The following is a 12,302-nucleotide window of genomic DNA, read 5'->3' as shown; positions in this document are numbered from 1 at the left end:
TTAAAAAACACTCAATTTTTTATTTAACTACATAAAGTAAAATTTATTATCTTACCATTTTTTATTTTTATTTTTTCAGAGGTTTTTCAGTGCGGCAAGCCACATGGTGCGGCAGGGGTTACTTGTAAGGTGTTACTTGTATTCTAGGGTTACTTGTATGAGTTACTTGTAAGGTGTTACTTGTATTATAAGGTTACTTGTATGAGTTACTTGTATTCTGAGTAACTCCTACAAGTAACTAACCCTTGACCAAAACCCCATACCAAACCAGTAATACCCTACAAGTAACCCCAGAATACAAGTAACATCTACAAGTAACCCCTGACAAAACCAGTAACACCCTACAAGTAACCCCTGACCAAAACCAGTAACACCCGTGCAAGTAACCTCATGAAACAAGTAACACCTACAAGTCACCTCTGACAAAACCAGTAACACCCTACAAGTAACCCTTGACCAAAATTAGTAACACCCATACAAGTAACCCCTGACAAAACCAGTAACACCCTACAAGTAACCCATGCCGCACCATGTGGCCAGCCGCATACAAAAATTTGTATTATTTTTTATGTTTAGAGAGTCACAAGGGTAAGTGATGAGAATCGATCCTAAGATAATTTGAAAACGAGAGGAGAGCTCTAACCAGTTGAGCTATCCCTCCCTCTATATCTTACCGACTTAATTACCATCTAATTAGTAGAAAAAACTTTTGATTTTGCCACCAAATGCCTGAGTGTAGCAAGGACTTTGATTATGGGCTCACATAACGATTAGTTGACCTTTTTAAACACTTTTTCTTGTGATTTTTTTTCCGGAGGTTAGAGTATATTGAGTATAGTCAATGAGAGTGAAATTCGTTGGAAAAGAAGTGAAAATTGAATCTTTGGCAAGAATCCTCACCGAAATCAGGAAACATGTGTGAAATTATAGTGTTTTTTTTTTAAAAAAAAAAAAGTAAAAAGAAAAAAGTGGTAATTTAAAATAGAAATTAAGTTAGGTGGTTAAATAAAAAACTGGTTTTTTTTTAGGTAGTAAGGGTCTGTTCTATTATATTGAAATTCAGATCAGTTCAGTTCAGCTAAGTTCAGCTCAGTTCAGTTTAGTTCAGCTCAGCTCCTAATTTCCTTCTCTTATAAAATATTCAGTTCAGTTCAGTTCAGCTCAATTCAATTCAATTTAGTTTAGTTCAGTTCAGCTGAGTTCAGTCAATGAGAACAAGCCCTAAATACTACAAAAAAATCCTACAATTAATTTTGTATTTTTTTTAACCATATGCTTTTACCATGTGAGCACATGAGAAAAACAAAAATTAACTTTGGTTGTGGCTTTGTTTGGCAAAGAGAGCTTTGGCAAAAAAATAAAAAGAAAAAAAGGGGGTCATTCAACCAATTCACTTTATTAATCCATTATTTTAGTTGTTTGATGGGTTGTGTTCTATGGGTTGGTTGTGCTGAATCCTTTAATCTATAAAGTTGAAAAAGAGCTTTTTGAGTTAGTTAGATGTAAAAATTAACCAAATGACAATGCAATAGTGTTATAAAGCTAAGCGTTTATACCACTATAATGATTACCCTATCCCACTAATGGACATTGTACAAGAACAATACAAGTTCAAATAACGTACAACATTTTACTCTATTTATCTATTAACTCTGACGGTATTATATCCTTATACTAATATAAAATTTTCAATTGTTATGAAGTAAAATATCGCTAAATTAGTACTCCGTATTAATATTAGGAAAATGATATACATAGCCCTTAAGGCTACATATAAGCATTAAAATTACTCTTGAAAATCGTAAAAAGTTGAGAAATCACGAAAATTCTTTTTTAAATATTAACTTCAAATTATTTTTACTAAGGTATATTTTAAATATTCACGGACTAATTTTATGCGTTGACATGTGTGTGGTCAAACCATATCAATTATGTCAAATTATTTTATAAAACAAAATTCTAACAAATAATATAACTAGATCGTTAAAACATTTATCGCAAAATTCATTAGTCAAACCTATTAATGAAATCCGTTGGTCAAACCAACCCACACAACCAACTATTTTTTTCTACTACGTATATGTTGGAAATGGTAATGCAAACGGATCCTCGCGCCCGATCGGGCGGTGGTTCGCCCGACCGGGCGGAGTTGGCTAAGGAAAATAGGAGGGCTCTCGCGCCCGATCGGTCGGCTCTCGCCCGACCGGGCGTCGGAGTCGAGTTTTAACGAGCCCGACCGGGCGTGTGTGGCCCGACCGGGAGCGATACCAGGTCTGGGAACATTTTATCTCGCGCCCGATCGGGCGGCTGGTTGCCCGATCGGGCCCGCCTTTTTCCCTAGGTCGGTTTGTTTATTTGTCTCCTAATTTCGGGACACATATAAATATGAGCATTGCCTTTCCTGTTTTTATAATTAAAAATTATTGAACCCTAAACACATAAACAAAAACCTACCCTTTGAGATCTGAACAGTTCTTGAGCAATTCCACTCTTCGGACTCGTGTGCACGAATTACGGGGAGAGTTGCGTTAAACTTGGGGGGCGTGCGTCATCAGGAAACCTGTACCGGTGGTGGCGTATTTCGCTTCTAAGGCAGTGGATTATTGTTCCACGGCGCGACTGTGAGTTTGAGATCTTCAATCAAGTATTTTCCCTTTCATCTTCTCTATTTTTGTTATTGGAATCGACAGGTATTTTACCAACAGTATATGAATGCATCTAATTTTTTAACAACAACAACCCGCCAAAAACCAAACATGACTTATACTCTACATCCAAATACTCATGGTACTTTGTACGAGTATAATTTATGCATTGATATGTGTGTATGGTAACTTATGTGAACTAAGTTAAACTATTAATTAATTTTCTACTTACAAACAGTAATGTCACTTAAACTTTTGATGCAATCCGATAGTCAAACCAACCAACTTAACCAACTAATTTCTTTTCCTATATAGAATGTAAACCGATTTTAACAACCAAAACCCCGCTAATTCCCGAACATGACTTCCACTTCCAATCTCCATCTTGCAAGATACTAGTTTTACAAAGAGTTTCCTTACTTAAACACATACGAGTGATAATACGAAGTACGAACCAACAAAAAGTGTGCAATTTTGACCATTGTCCATAAAAAATTTCAACACGAGGGCATTATTGTCCTTTTCAAATTTCTATACAATAACAAATACGTTAATACCTCAATACTAGTACCAGGTGAATGGAAATATTACTAACTCAGAAAAAAGAAAAAAAAAAAAAAAAGAAGACGAAAGAGGAAGAAGAGGCGCTGAGAATTTGAACTTGTGTAAAAAAAATCAGAGGGAGAAGCAAATTTCAATCAATTTCCCTCCAAACTTTCAACACTCAACGACTATCAATCACCCCCAATTTCTCCAGATTTCATGCCTTCAATTCGCTAGGGTTTCTAATTCTCTCTCTTCTTCTCAATTTTCTGCAATTTTTCCCTTAATTTTTTCATTTTTTTTTTGAAATTATTCCATCTACTTTGGAAATCTCAGCATCAACAATGGCGGCAGCAACGTCATCGCCAGTTCTTAGCAATAATGGCTCTGAAACGAGTGGTAATAACGGTATCGCAACTCCTCCGCCGCCGTCAGCGACACCGCCGGCCGCCGCGAAAAGTCCCGGACTTCCGACGATTACGTTGCAAAGACCCGACCCGCCCAAGAATCTTCGGGGCCTCAATAAACCTAAGTGTATTAAGTGTGGTAATGTCGCTAGGTCTAGGTGAGTTTCTCTCTCTTTAAGATGTTTACTTTGGAATTGCTGAATTTGTTTGTTTGTGAGTGATTTCTTCGTAGCATTGCTCTTGTTTTTGATGAATTTATTGATTGATGCTGAATTATTGAGCATAAATAAATCAAAGCATTTTTAGCAAATTTTACAAATTAAAAATTTGTTAGATTTGGTTAAATTTGCACAAGTATTGTAAAGTGGTAATTTTGTATAATAATGTATACGGAGTAGGTGATGTAAAATGGCCTATAACTTTACAATGATACAAGTGTCTTTTAATAGTGTAATGATGCTATATTCGTATTACATATCGCGGTGATATTGTATAAGTGAATTGTATGTTGGATGCATTAGAGATCATTTAGATGTATTACATCATTTACATGACATGTAGTTGTGGTTTGTTGGATAATTGGTTGTATTTTTTATTATACAACTTCAATTTGCAAGTGCTTTGGTTGTAGTTTGGATAGATGGTTCTTGTACATGTTTTCGATTTGTCCGATTGGGGTGATTTTTCCTCAATGTGAAAATGGGGCAACTTAAAGGGGTGTGATTTTGTGAAGGTAAGTGTTCTTGCTACTTAGCTTTGGGCTAAATTAGCAAGCATATCATAGATTCATAGCTTTCCAACAAGCCTTGCATGCATGGGGGTAGAGGTTTGATGTATATTAGATAAGATCTTGCCCGGTGTTAGCTACCTAAATCTTGGCAGAAAATTATTTCCTTCGAAGGTCTATGTTCTAGTGTCCTGAAATCTAGAGCCTTGTAACTTTTTCCTAGGCATCCCCGGGTCTATGCCATCCTTTCTGCCAGCCCTTAATATGACCTCTCATATCCTCTGTGATGCATCGAGATGCCACCTTCTAACATAAACATTTATATCTTGTTTCTTTCATCTAGCCATCAATATAATGTTACTCTAACCTCAATCCTTATTCACACCATTTATTATCGATGTGATTGCACATCCTACTCTGCATCCTCATCTGTGATGATCGCTTCTAGGCTTAGGTGTGATTGATTGGTAAGGCCAATGGCTATTGCAAATTTCTGTAGGCAATTATATTTCCTACTTTCTCCATTTCACTATGTTTGATTTTTTTTTCTTTAATAGGGATTGAGTGTGCAATCTTAAAAGGATAACCCATTTGAATATATTAATGACTAATTACCAGTTAGTCCAGATTACTGTGATATCAGTGATGGGGATAACTCCAAATGCTCCTGTAGGAGGCTAAGAATGTAACTTGTGCTGGAGTATAAGTAATCTTCTTACGAGTTAATTACTTTCTTTCCATTTGTAAAGTGGGGGTTGAAAATTGGATATCAACATCCTAAGTGGACATTTGGTTAACTTTCTGGTCCTATGAGGATAGCTATAGCCTATGGGTTTAAACCTAAAGTATACCTGAATGATTGAAAAACATTTCTTAAAGCCAAATGTTTGGTTGGCAATAACCCTACATTCCAATTCTCATTGCATAATCACCCTCGATTTCCTCTCCAAAGCCCTCCCTTCCACTTTTCTTCTCTTCCCCATCCTCTCTTCACCTTCAACTTTCTCTCCATTTGTTGCTTCATTCCTGCCGCCTCATGTCTCCACCATGTCCTGCATTCAAAGTACCAAATCTGGAATGTAATTGGTGCAAAGTTCTTGCAATGTAATTAGCTCCCCGTTATCACATTTCTACATGAATTCTCACTTTCCTTCCTGCTCCCTGATCTTGTGAAATTGGAAGTTTAGCGGTAAACTAAATATGACTGTCTAAGGGGTAGATTCAATCTATTAGCAGCAGTTCTAGCAGTGGCAATGGTAAGGGTAGCAATGGTCAGGGGAGGGATACATGGAGCAGGTGATGATGATTTTGGTTATGGCTGAGGTTGTTTCATAATTGTGCATGGTGTAAGGGGCAGTGCTGGTAAATATGATGATGATGGTGGATGAGGAAAGAAGGAGAGCAACTTTGGGGGTTTGGAGGATGAATCCTTCAGGTTTGATATTAGTTAAATTCTGAACCATATATGAGAAACGGGTTTGAATGAGGCTCCAAATCCTTCTCTAATATCTAAATCATTGAACCAAATGCCCCATCTAAAATCTACTGATTTATTTGGGTAAGGAATACTTTTTCCAGTGTGTATCACGGGCTAAGGCAACTCAATAAATGAATTATACAGGTATAGTTCTTTCAATCTTAGGATTTCCGACATATTTTGAAATTTTGAAGTTTCATGACCTTCACATAGTTTTTCGTAGTTTAAAAACTTATTATACTTGTGCAAATGCATCTTGTTTTATGCTAGAAGACAGGTGTGTGTTTACAGGGTTTTCTGAATTTCTGATGCATATTGTCAGTAAAATTCGGTCCTTACCAGTCTTTGATTGTTACATGTCCTTGGATAGCTTTGTGAATTCGTGTCTTCTGTTGTATTAATTTATTATTATTTAATACAGGTGTCCTTACCAGTCTTGTAAAAGTTGCTGTTCTAAAGCCCAGAATCCTTGTCATATACATGGTATTTTTCTAATTTTATTAGTTGCAATTCTTATTTCAATGTGAAGGTGTTCCTGGAAAAGAAAGTTGTGAGACTGGAAAATGATTACTGTTTGCTCATATGATTTATTTCAATGGACTCCATGATCAGAGCTCAGTTTGTTGCTTTACAAATTCGTAACGAATAAGTTTGAAGAACAAGTAGATTGATTATAGATTCCTCTTAAACCTTTATGCACAGAAAATTGTGGCTTTTACCATTAATTCTGGGCTCTATCTGCAGTTTTAAAGCCAAATTCCACACTAGCAGATAGGGGAGGAGCTTCTCCAAACTCCACTGTACCTGAGCAGCAGCCTAATGAAGCGGCGGCTCCCGGGTATTGCATTTTTTTTGCTTATAGAAATTTTTTGCAAAATGGATCAAAATTTCAGGTGTCAGCTTGAGATGGAATTGTTGACATTGATCTAGGACCTAGTTGTAGCTTATGAAATACGATGCAATTACATGCATCATCCCAAATACTTTTCTTGATCTTTGCATTGCCTTCAATTATTTCCCAATTTTTTCCATGATCTCATCAACTTTGTTTTTTATTTTTTATTTTTTTATTTTTTTTTTAAAGAGAAACATGTATCTAAATTTGGAGGAGACTGTCTTCTATTCTTTTGCATTTATCGTATCTGCATTTGGTTGGTCCCAGGCCTCAGTCGAAAGCAGCTTCACTTCGACAGCTTTCTAGCACTTTCTCACAATTCAACAATGTGCATATTCCAGTCCGGTCAAGGAAACCACCAACTAGAAAGGTGCTGGTCTTATGTTAATCCATGTTAATGTGATTGTATCATACATGTGTGTATTCTGAACAGCTGAACTTTGATGTGGAAATTTCAGGAGGCGTTGATTACAAATGAATGGAGATTTGCCAAGTTAAAAGAATATAAAGAGGGAAACATTGAAGCAGAAAATGTAGCTTTTGATAGATACATGCAGAATATCAGTTTACTAAAAGAGGTATTCAATGTTAATTCCGAGAGGCCAGATGAAAATGGTTCCCTGGTGTCAAATCCTCCCACAACTTCTGGTGAGAGAATGGAGATTATTTCAGAGACCAAGGTAATGCTTAGATCCAATCCTGTTAGAATTGATGCGTTCAGGAAGAGGATTCGGCAGACAATAGATCAGGGATTAGAAAAGCTACAGACGTGTAATTCAATTGACGTTCCTAGCAACTTAGACAATGAAGATGATCCAGCCCCAAAAGTAGCTAAAAATTGGTGGTCTGGGAAGACCTCGCCCTTGACTGAATTGAACTTCAAGTTAGATAAAGCTAGAAATGAGGAGGATTTGAAGCACTGTATCCAGTTGAAGTCCAAAATTACAGGTCAACAAAAATTAAGCTCGGGAAAGAAAACCGAGAATTTTGAGGTATTGGAGGACCAGATCATCCATAACAAATTGCCTTCTGCACAAGAATCTGACGTTTCTTTAAAGCTGGTGAGAACTACTGAAATTGATCAGGATGCTTTGAATTGCATGGATTCTCGTTTTTCATCCCTAGAAGAAATAGAAGATTTATAATTTTTGAACTCTCCTCATCTCATTAGAGGGTTGTGAATTATCTAACATTTGATGTAATCTTGTTATAATTTTCAAGAGTATAAATTGTTATAATTCCGCTTTACTGATAAAACTTGCTAAGGAGTTGGGACATCTGCAACTGGTTTGATATGTTTGTGTGGGCATGGGAATTTTATATTTGACATGTCTTTTTGATAACCTATGTACACGTGATGTATGCTTTAAATTTTCTAAATATAGATGCAGTTATACACCAATCATTAAGAAACAAGTAAAGATTAAGAGCATTTTAGGTATTTTACATGGAACCTTACCTCAAGACAACAAAAAAAATTACCTACAACCGTGGTATATGTCATATGGTATAATACCCTCCCTTCCAGCCAATTAAAACTACAAATTAATTTTTATTTTTTAACAACAAATTTCAAAAAAAACCCACTATTCCCCCCTTTTTGTATAAAGACCGTTGTATCGCTTGATATTATAGCTTTACCAGAAATTCTCTCACCTTATAGCAACAATAACGCAGGTGGCTAATTGTAAAACCCGACTTAATTAGGATGCACAAAATAAAAAGTTATACCATGAGCAAAATATTACTTCAAAAAAAAAAAAAAAAAAAAACAAAAATTGCACATCAATTTAATTAATGTACTTCGTATATACTCCATATTTCATTAATACTTTCTCAATTTTAGCTTTATATACATTTTTAATCGGCTAGGCACTTTGGGTTTAAGAGTGGAAAAAGATAAGAGAATCCTCACCGTAAATGTCTCTAATGGAGTTTGATCCACAACCTTTGATGGTGAGACGTATAGTTTCCCGCTACGACAAGCTTTGTTTGGTTTTAGCTTCTTACACAAGCCTAAGGATTTTCCATACAGAAATTCGTTCTCTCCTCCTCACTCACGCCGGTACATTTACTCCTCCCGGACGACGGTTTTCCGGCGCTCTCTTCAGCCATTGAGTAAATACGCTTACCTATCTCCCTCACATTTTCGTAAAATCTAATAAAGAAGCAATTATTAATGTTATGTTTTATTGTTTTTAGTATTCGGCTTAATTTCTGGGCGATTTCGATGTAATTTCTTGTAAATGATGATCTAGGGCATTTTTTCTTTCCTCATAATTATATTATGGAATTTTTATTTGAATGAAGTATTTTAAATTTGGTTTGATTTGTGTAATTGTTCAGTTATTATGTTAGTAACTTGATTAGTTGTATTTGGGTGATTTTTTTCTTGAACTATTTGTGCATATGTTCTGTTGATTCAATAATTTGTAGAACTAGTATCATGATTGTTGTGCGAATTAAAGTTGTGAATGTTGTAGTATGGTGATTCAATTGAGAGATAGTTGTAGAACTAGTATCGTGATTGTTGTGCGTGTTGGAGCTATGAATGTTGTGGCTGGTTGATTCAACTGAGCGATAGTTGCAGAACTAGTATCGTGATTGTTGTACGTGTTTGAGTTATGAGTATTGTGGCTGGTTGATTCAATTGAGAGATAGTTCTAGAACTAGTATCGTGATTGTTGTGTGTGTTGGAGTTATGAATATTGTGGCTGGCTGATTCAATTGAGGATTAGTTGTAGAATTAGTATCGTGATTGTTGTGTGCATTGGAGCTATGAATGTTGTGGTAGAGTGATTCGATTGAGAATCTGCTGTGGAAGTGTGGAGAATGGAAATGGTTTATCAGTAACTATGAGCTATGTCAAAATTGCGCTTGCAAAATAGGAGTGGTATGGGTATCAATTGAATTGACCTCACTCTCATTGAGAAGAACTTCTTTCTACTGGTTTTTGGTGATGATGTGTTGTTTGACTTGTTTCGTTGCAAAAGATTAAAAACTCTAGTTTAATTTTTATTGAATGTTAATATGTTATGCTAATTTCAAAATCTTGGATCAGTCACTGCCTTAGTTAACTAGACAACTCTTTCAGCTCTCCAGATAAATCGTTTGTTGCTGCTTTGACCGATCTGCAAATCAAACATTAAATTGTGCTGTTAGGGCATGTTCTCTTAAGCTTGTTTGCAGTTCAGTTCAGTGCAGTGCAGTGCAGTTTTGTTCTTATCTTAATTTCCTTCTCTCATAAAATATTCAGTTCGGTTCAGTTCCAATAAGTTCAGTCATTTAGAACAGGCCCTTAGTCTGACACAGTTTTTTTTTTTTTTTTGGATGATTTGATTTCCAGTTCATACTTTGTTTTTCTGACAAGTCCAACAACGTTTAGTAGATAAATTGGCATTATGTTATTTGAATGACATTGTTCTGCCTGCTACCTAGTTTTTCGAAATTGTCATTTCTGTGCTGTTATTACTTCCATATTATTTATCTATCGAAGCATGAAAAAGTACATTAGGTTAGCCATTGCTGCTTAGCTTCATGCAATCATGCTTTGGCTCTGTATATTTCTTTAAGTGGCTTTCATTTTATGGAGGACAATGATATAACTAAACTTATTTACCCAACAGAAGCTCCACAATGTACTGAGCTTTTAGCTCAAGCACCCTTCTGCCATTATATTTCTTGAGGGGAAGAGGGGGCAGGTTTTTATTGTCATAATATTAGAAGTATGAAGGAATGTGAAACAAGGTCATACGAATTGCTTCTTCACAGGATTATTTTGGTTGTACTAAACTACAATGACCTCTCATCTACCTGCTACTGCCGACTCCCTTGCGCTGGCTTTGGAAGCAAAGAGCGTAGAAGACTCTATTTCAATCCTACAGAGAGTGCTTGAGGATCCTTCTTCTTCGCCTGATAACTTGCGCATAAAGGAACAAGCAATTACAAAGCTCTTTGAATTTCTGATGCAAGAAAACAAGGCTGAGAACCTTCTGACCCAATTGAGGCTCTACTTCACTTTGATCCCAAAAGTTTAAACTGCAAAAATTGTACAGGGAATACATGGTACAACTGAACTTCAGATCTCTCTTGGCAGAGAAATGGTCCAGTAGACCCATGCTGAGAAACGAACTTTTCTTCGCCAGCAGGTTGAGGCCAGACTTGCGTGCTGCTCTGTTGATGGAGATCAAAGAGTATACTGAAGCACGGTCTCTCCTCTCAAATCTGATAAAGGAGGTCAGAAGAGTAGATGACAAACTTCTCTTAGTAGATATTGAGTTGCTCGAGAGCAAGCTTCAATTTTCTTTGAGAAACCTCCCCAAGGCTAAGGCAGCACTTACTGCAGCTAGAACAGCAGCCAATGCCATATATGTGCCTCCGGCTCAACAAGGGACCATAGACCTTCAGAGTGGAATACTCCATGCTGAGGAGAAAGACTATAAAACTGCCTATAGCTACTTTTATGAAGCTTTTTAGGCCTTTGATGCTTTTGAGGATCCCAGAGCAGTCTACAGTCTGAAATACATGCTCTTGTGCAAAGTGATGGTGAATCAAGCTGATGATGTTGCTGAAATGATATCTTCCAAAGCAGGCCTACAATACTTGGGCCCAGATCTTGATGCGATGAAAGCTATTGCTGATGCCTATTCAAAGCGTTCTCTGAAACTCTTTGAGGCTTCATTGGAGAACTTCAAGGCTCAATTAGGAGAAGATCATATTATTCACAGGCACTTATCGTCTCTTTATGGTAACTCTATTAGAGCAGAACCTTTGCAGATTGATTGAACCATTTTTAAAAGTTGAGGTCTCCCACATTGCAGAATTGATCGAGCTTCCCGTTGATCAAGTGGAGCGTAAATTGTCTCAAATGATTTTGGATAAAAAATTTGCAGGGACTCTTGATCAAGGTGCTGGATGCCTCATTATCTTTAATGATACCAAGACTGATGCTATCTATGAAGCAACACTAGAATTGATCTCCAATGTTGCTAAGGTTGTAGACAGTCTGTTTGACAGATCTGTAAAGATTATGGCTTGAGATTACAAGGCATTGGGACCTTGTAATGTGCCTGCCTTAGTGACATGAAGCATTTTTGCTTATCGAATAGTAGAACGATCCGTTAGCATAAAAATGAAGAGTTTTATTAGAAACTGGTGTTTATTTTACACTTCGAATATTGACTGAGTTTTAGGTTGGTTTCAGATTATGACCAGCCAATTTATCATTCAGTTTTGTTACTTTGTCAATGACAGTTGAAGAGATCCGATTGTTATTTCAAGATCACCGAATCATGTAACTTTTGAGACGACGTTCATCCGAACATCAAACAATTAGTACTGATTTATATAAGCAGGATATTATGTTAACAGTTGATGTAAGCTAATTACTCAAGAGTTTCGGAAGTAGTTATGATCTGAGTACCAATTAGTCTCATGTGTTATGCAAATTGAAGTCTAATTTTGACAATGGGTTGATTAAAAAATTTTGTATATTGTCTGCGAATACAACGAGAAGTGTGGGGTTGATAAGTATTTGACACTACCAAAAGCAAAAATTAATTTATTATGCATGCTAATGAGCTAATCTATGATATTGACCAATACCATA

At 36.3% G+C, this 12,302-nt stretch overlaps 1 protein-coding gene and 1 pseudogene across 3 annotated transcripts; both read left to right on the top strand.

Annotated features, from left to right (window-relative positions):
• Positions 1 to 3,230: 3,230 nt before the first annotated feature.
• On the top strand, positions 3,231 to 7,942 carry LOC145580164 (uncharacterized). 2 transcript variants are annotated; one of them, XM_081637553.1, is made up of 6 exons: positions 3,231 to 3,426; positions 3,525 to 3,753; positions 6,221 to 6,282; positions 6,544 to 6,637; positions 6,962 to 7,064; positions 7,153 to 7,942. In XM_081637553.1, the coding sequence occupies exons 2-6, from the start codon at positions 3,533 to 3,535 to the stop codon at positions 7,837 to 7,839; spliced, it is 1,167 nt and encodes a 388-aa protein (XP_081493679.1). In that variant the 5' UTR covers positions 3,231 to 3,426; positions 3,525 to 3,532; the 3' UTR covers positions 7,840 to 7,942. The 2 variants fall into 2 exon arrangements, with proteins under 2 accessions (XP_081493679.1, XP_081493687.1); XM_081637561.1 differs by having other exon boundaries at positions 3,231 to 3,753.
• Positions 7,943 to 8,600: 658 nt separating this feature from the next.
• Positions 8,601 to 12,006, top strand: LOC145580158 (26S proteasome non-ATPase regulatory subunit 11 homolog pseudogene; annotated as a pseudogene). The gene is made up of 2 exons (XR_014099311.1): positions 8,601 to 8,812; positions 10,321 to 12,006. The product of XR_014099311.1 is annotated as a 26S proteasome non-ATPase regulatory subunit 11 homolog pseudogene (transcript).
• Positions 12,007 to 12,302: the final 296 nt, after the last annotated feature.

Source organism: Chenopodium album, chromosome 2 (genome assembly GCF_948465745.1).
Source record: "Chenopodium album chromosome 2, dcCheAlbu1.1, whole genome shotgun sequence".
NCBI lineage: Eukaryota > Viridiplantae > Streptophyta > Magnoliopsida > Caryophyllales > Amaranthaceae > Chenopodium > Chenopodium album.
This window is presented reverse-complemented; position numbering and strand designations above follow the sequence as displayed.

Coding starts and splice junctions, on each gene's coding strand:
- LOC145580164 (XM_081637553.1), top strand. CDS start 3,533: ATGGCGGCAGCAACGTCATCGCCAGTTCTTAGCAATAATGGCTCTGAA. Junction 3,754..6,220: donor GGTAATGTCGCTAGGTCTAG/GTGAGTTTCTCT, acceptor TATTTAATACAG/GTGTCCTTACCAGTCTTGTA. Junction 6,638..6,961: donor AATGAAGCGGCGGCTCCCGG/GTATTGCATTTT, acceptor GGTTGGTCCCAG/GCCTCAGTCGAAAGCAGCTT.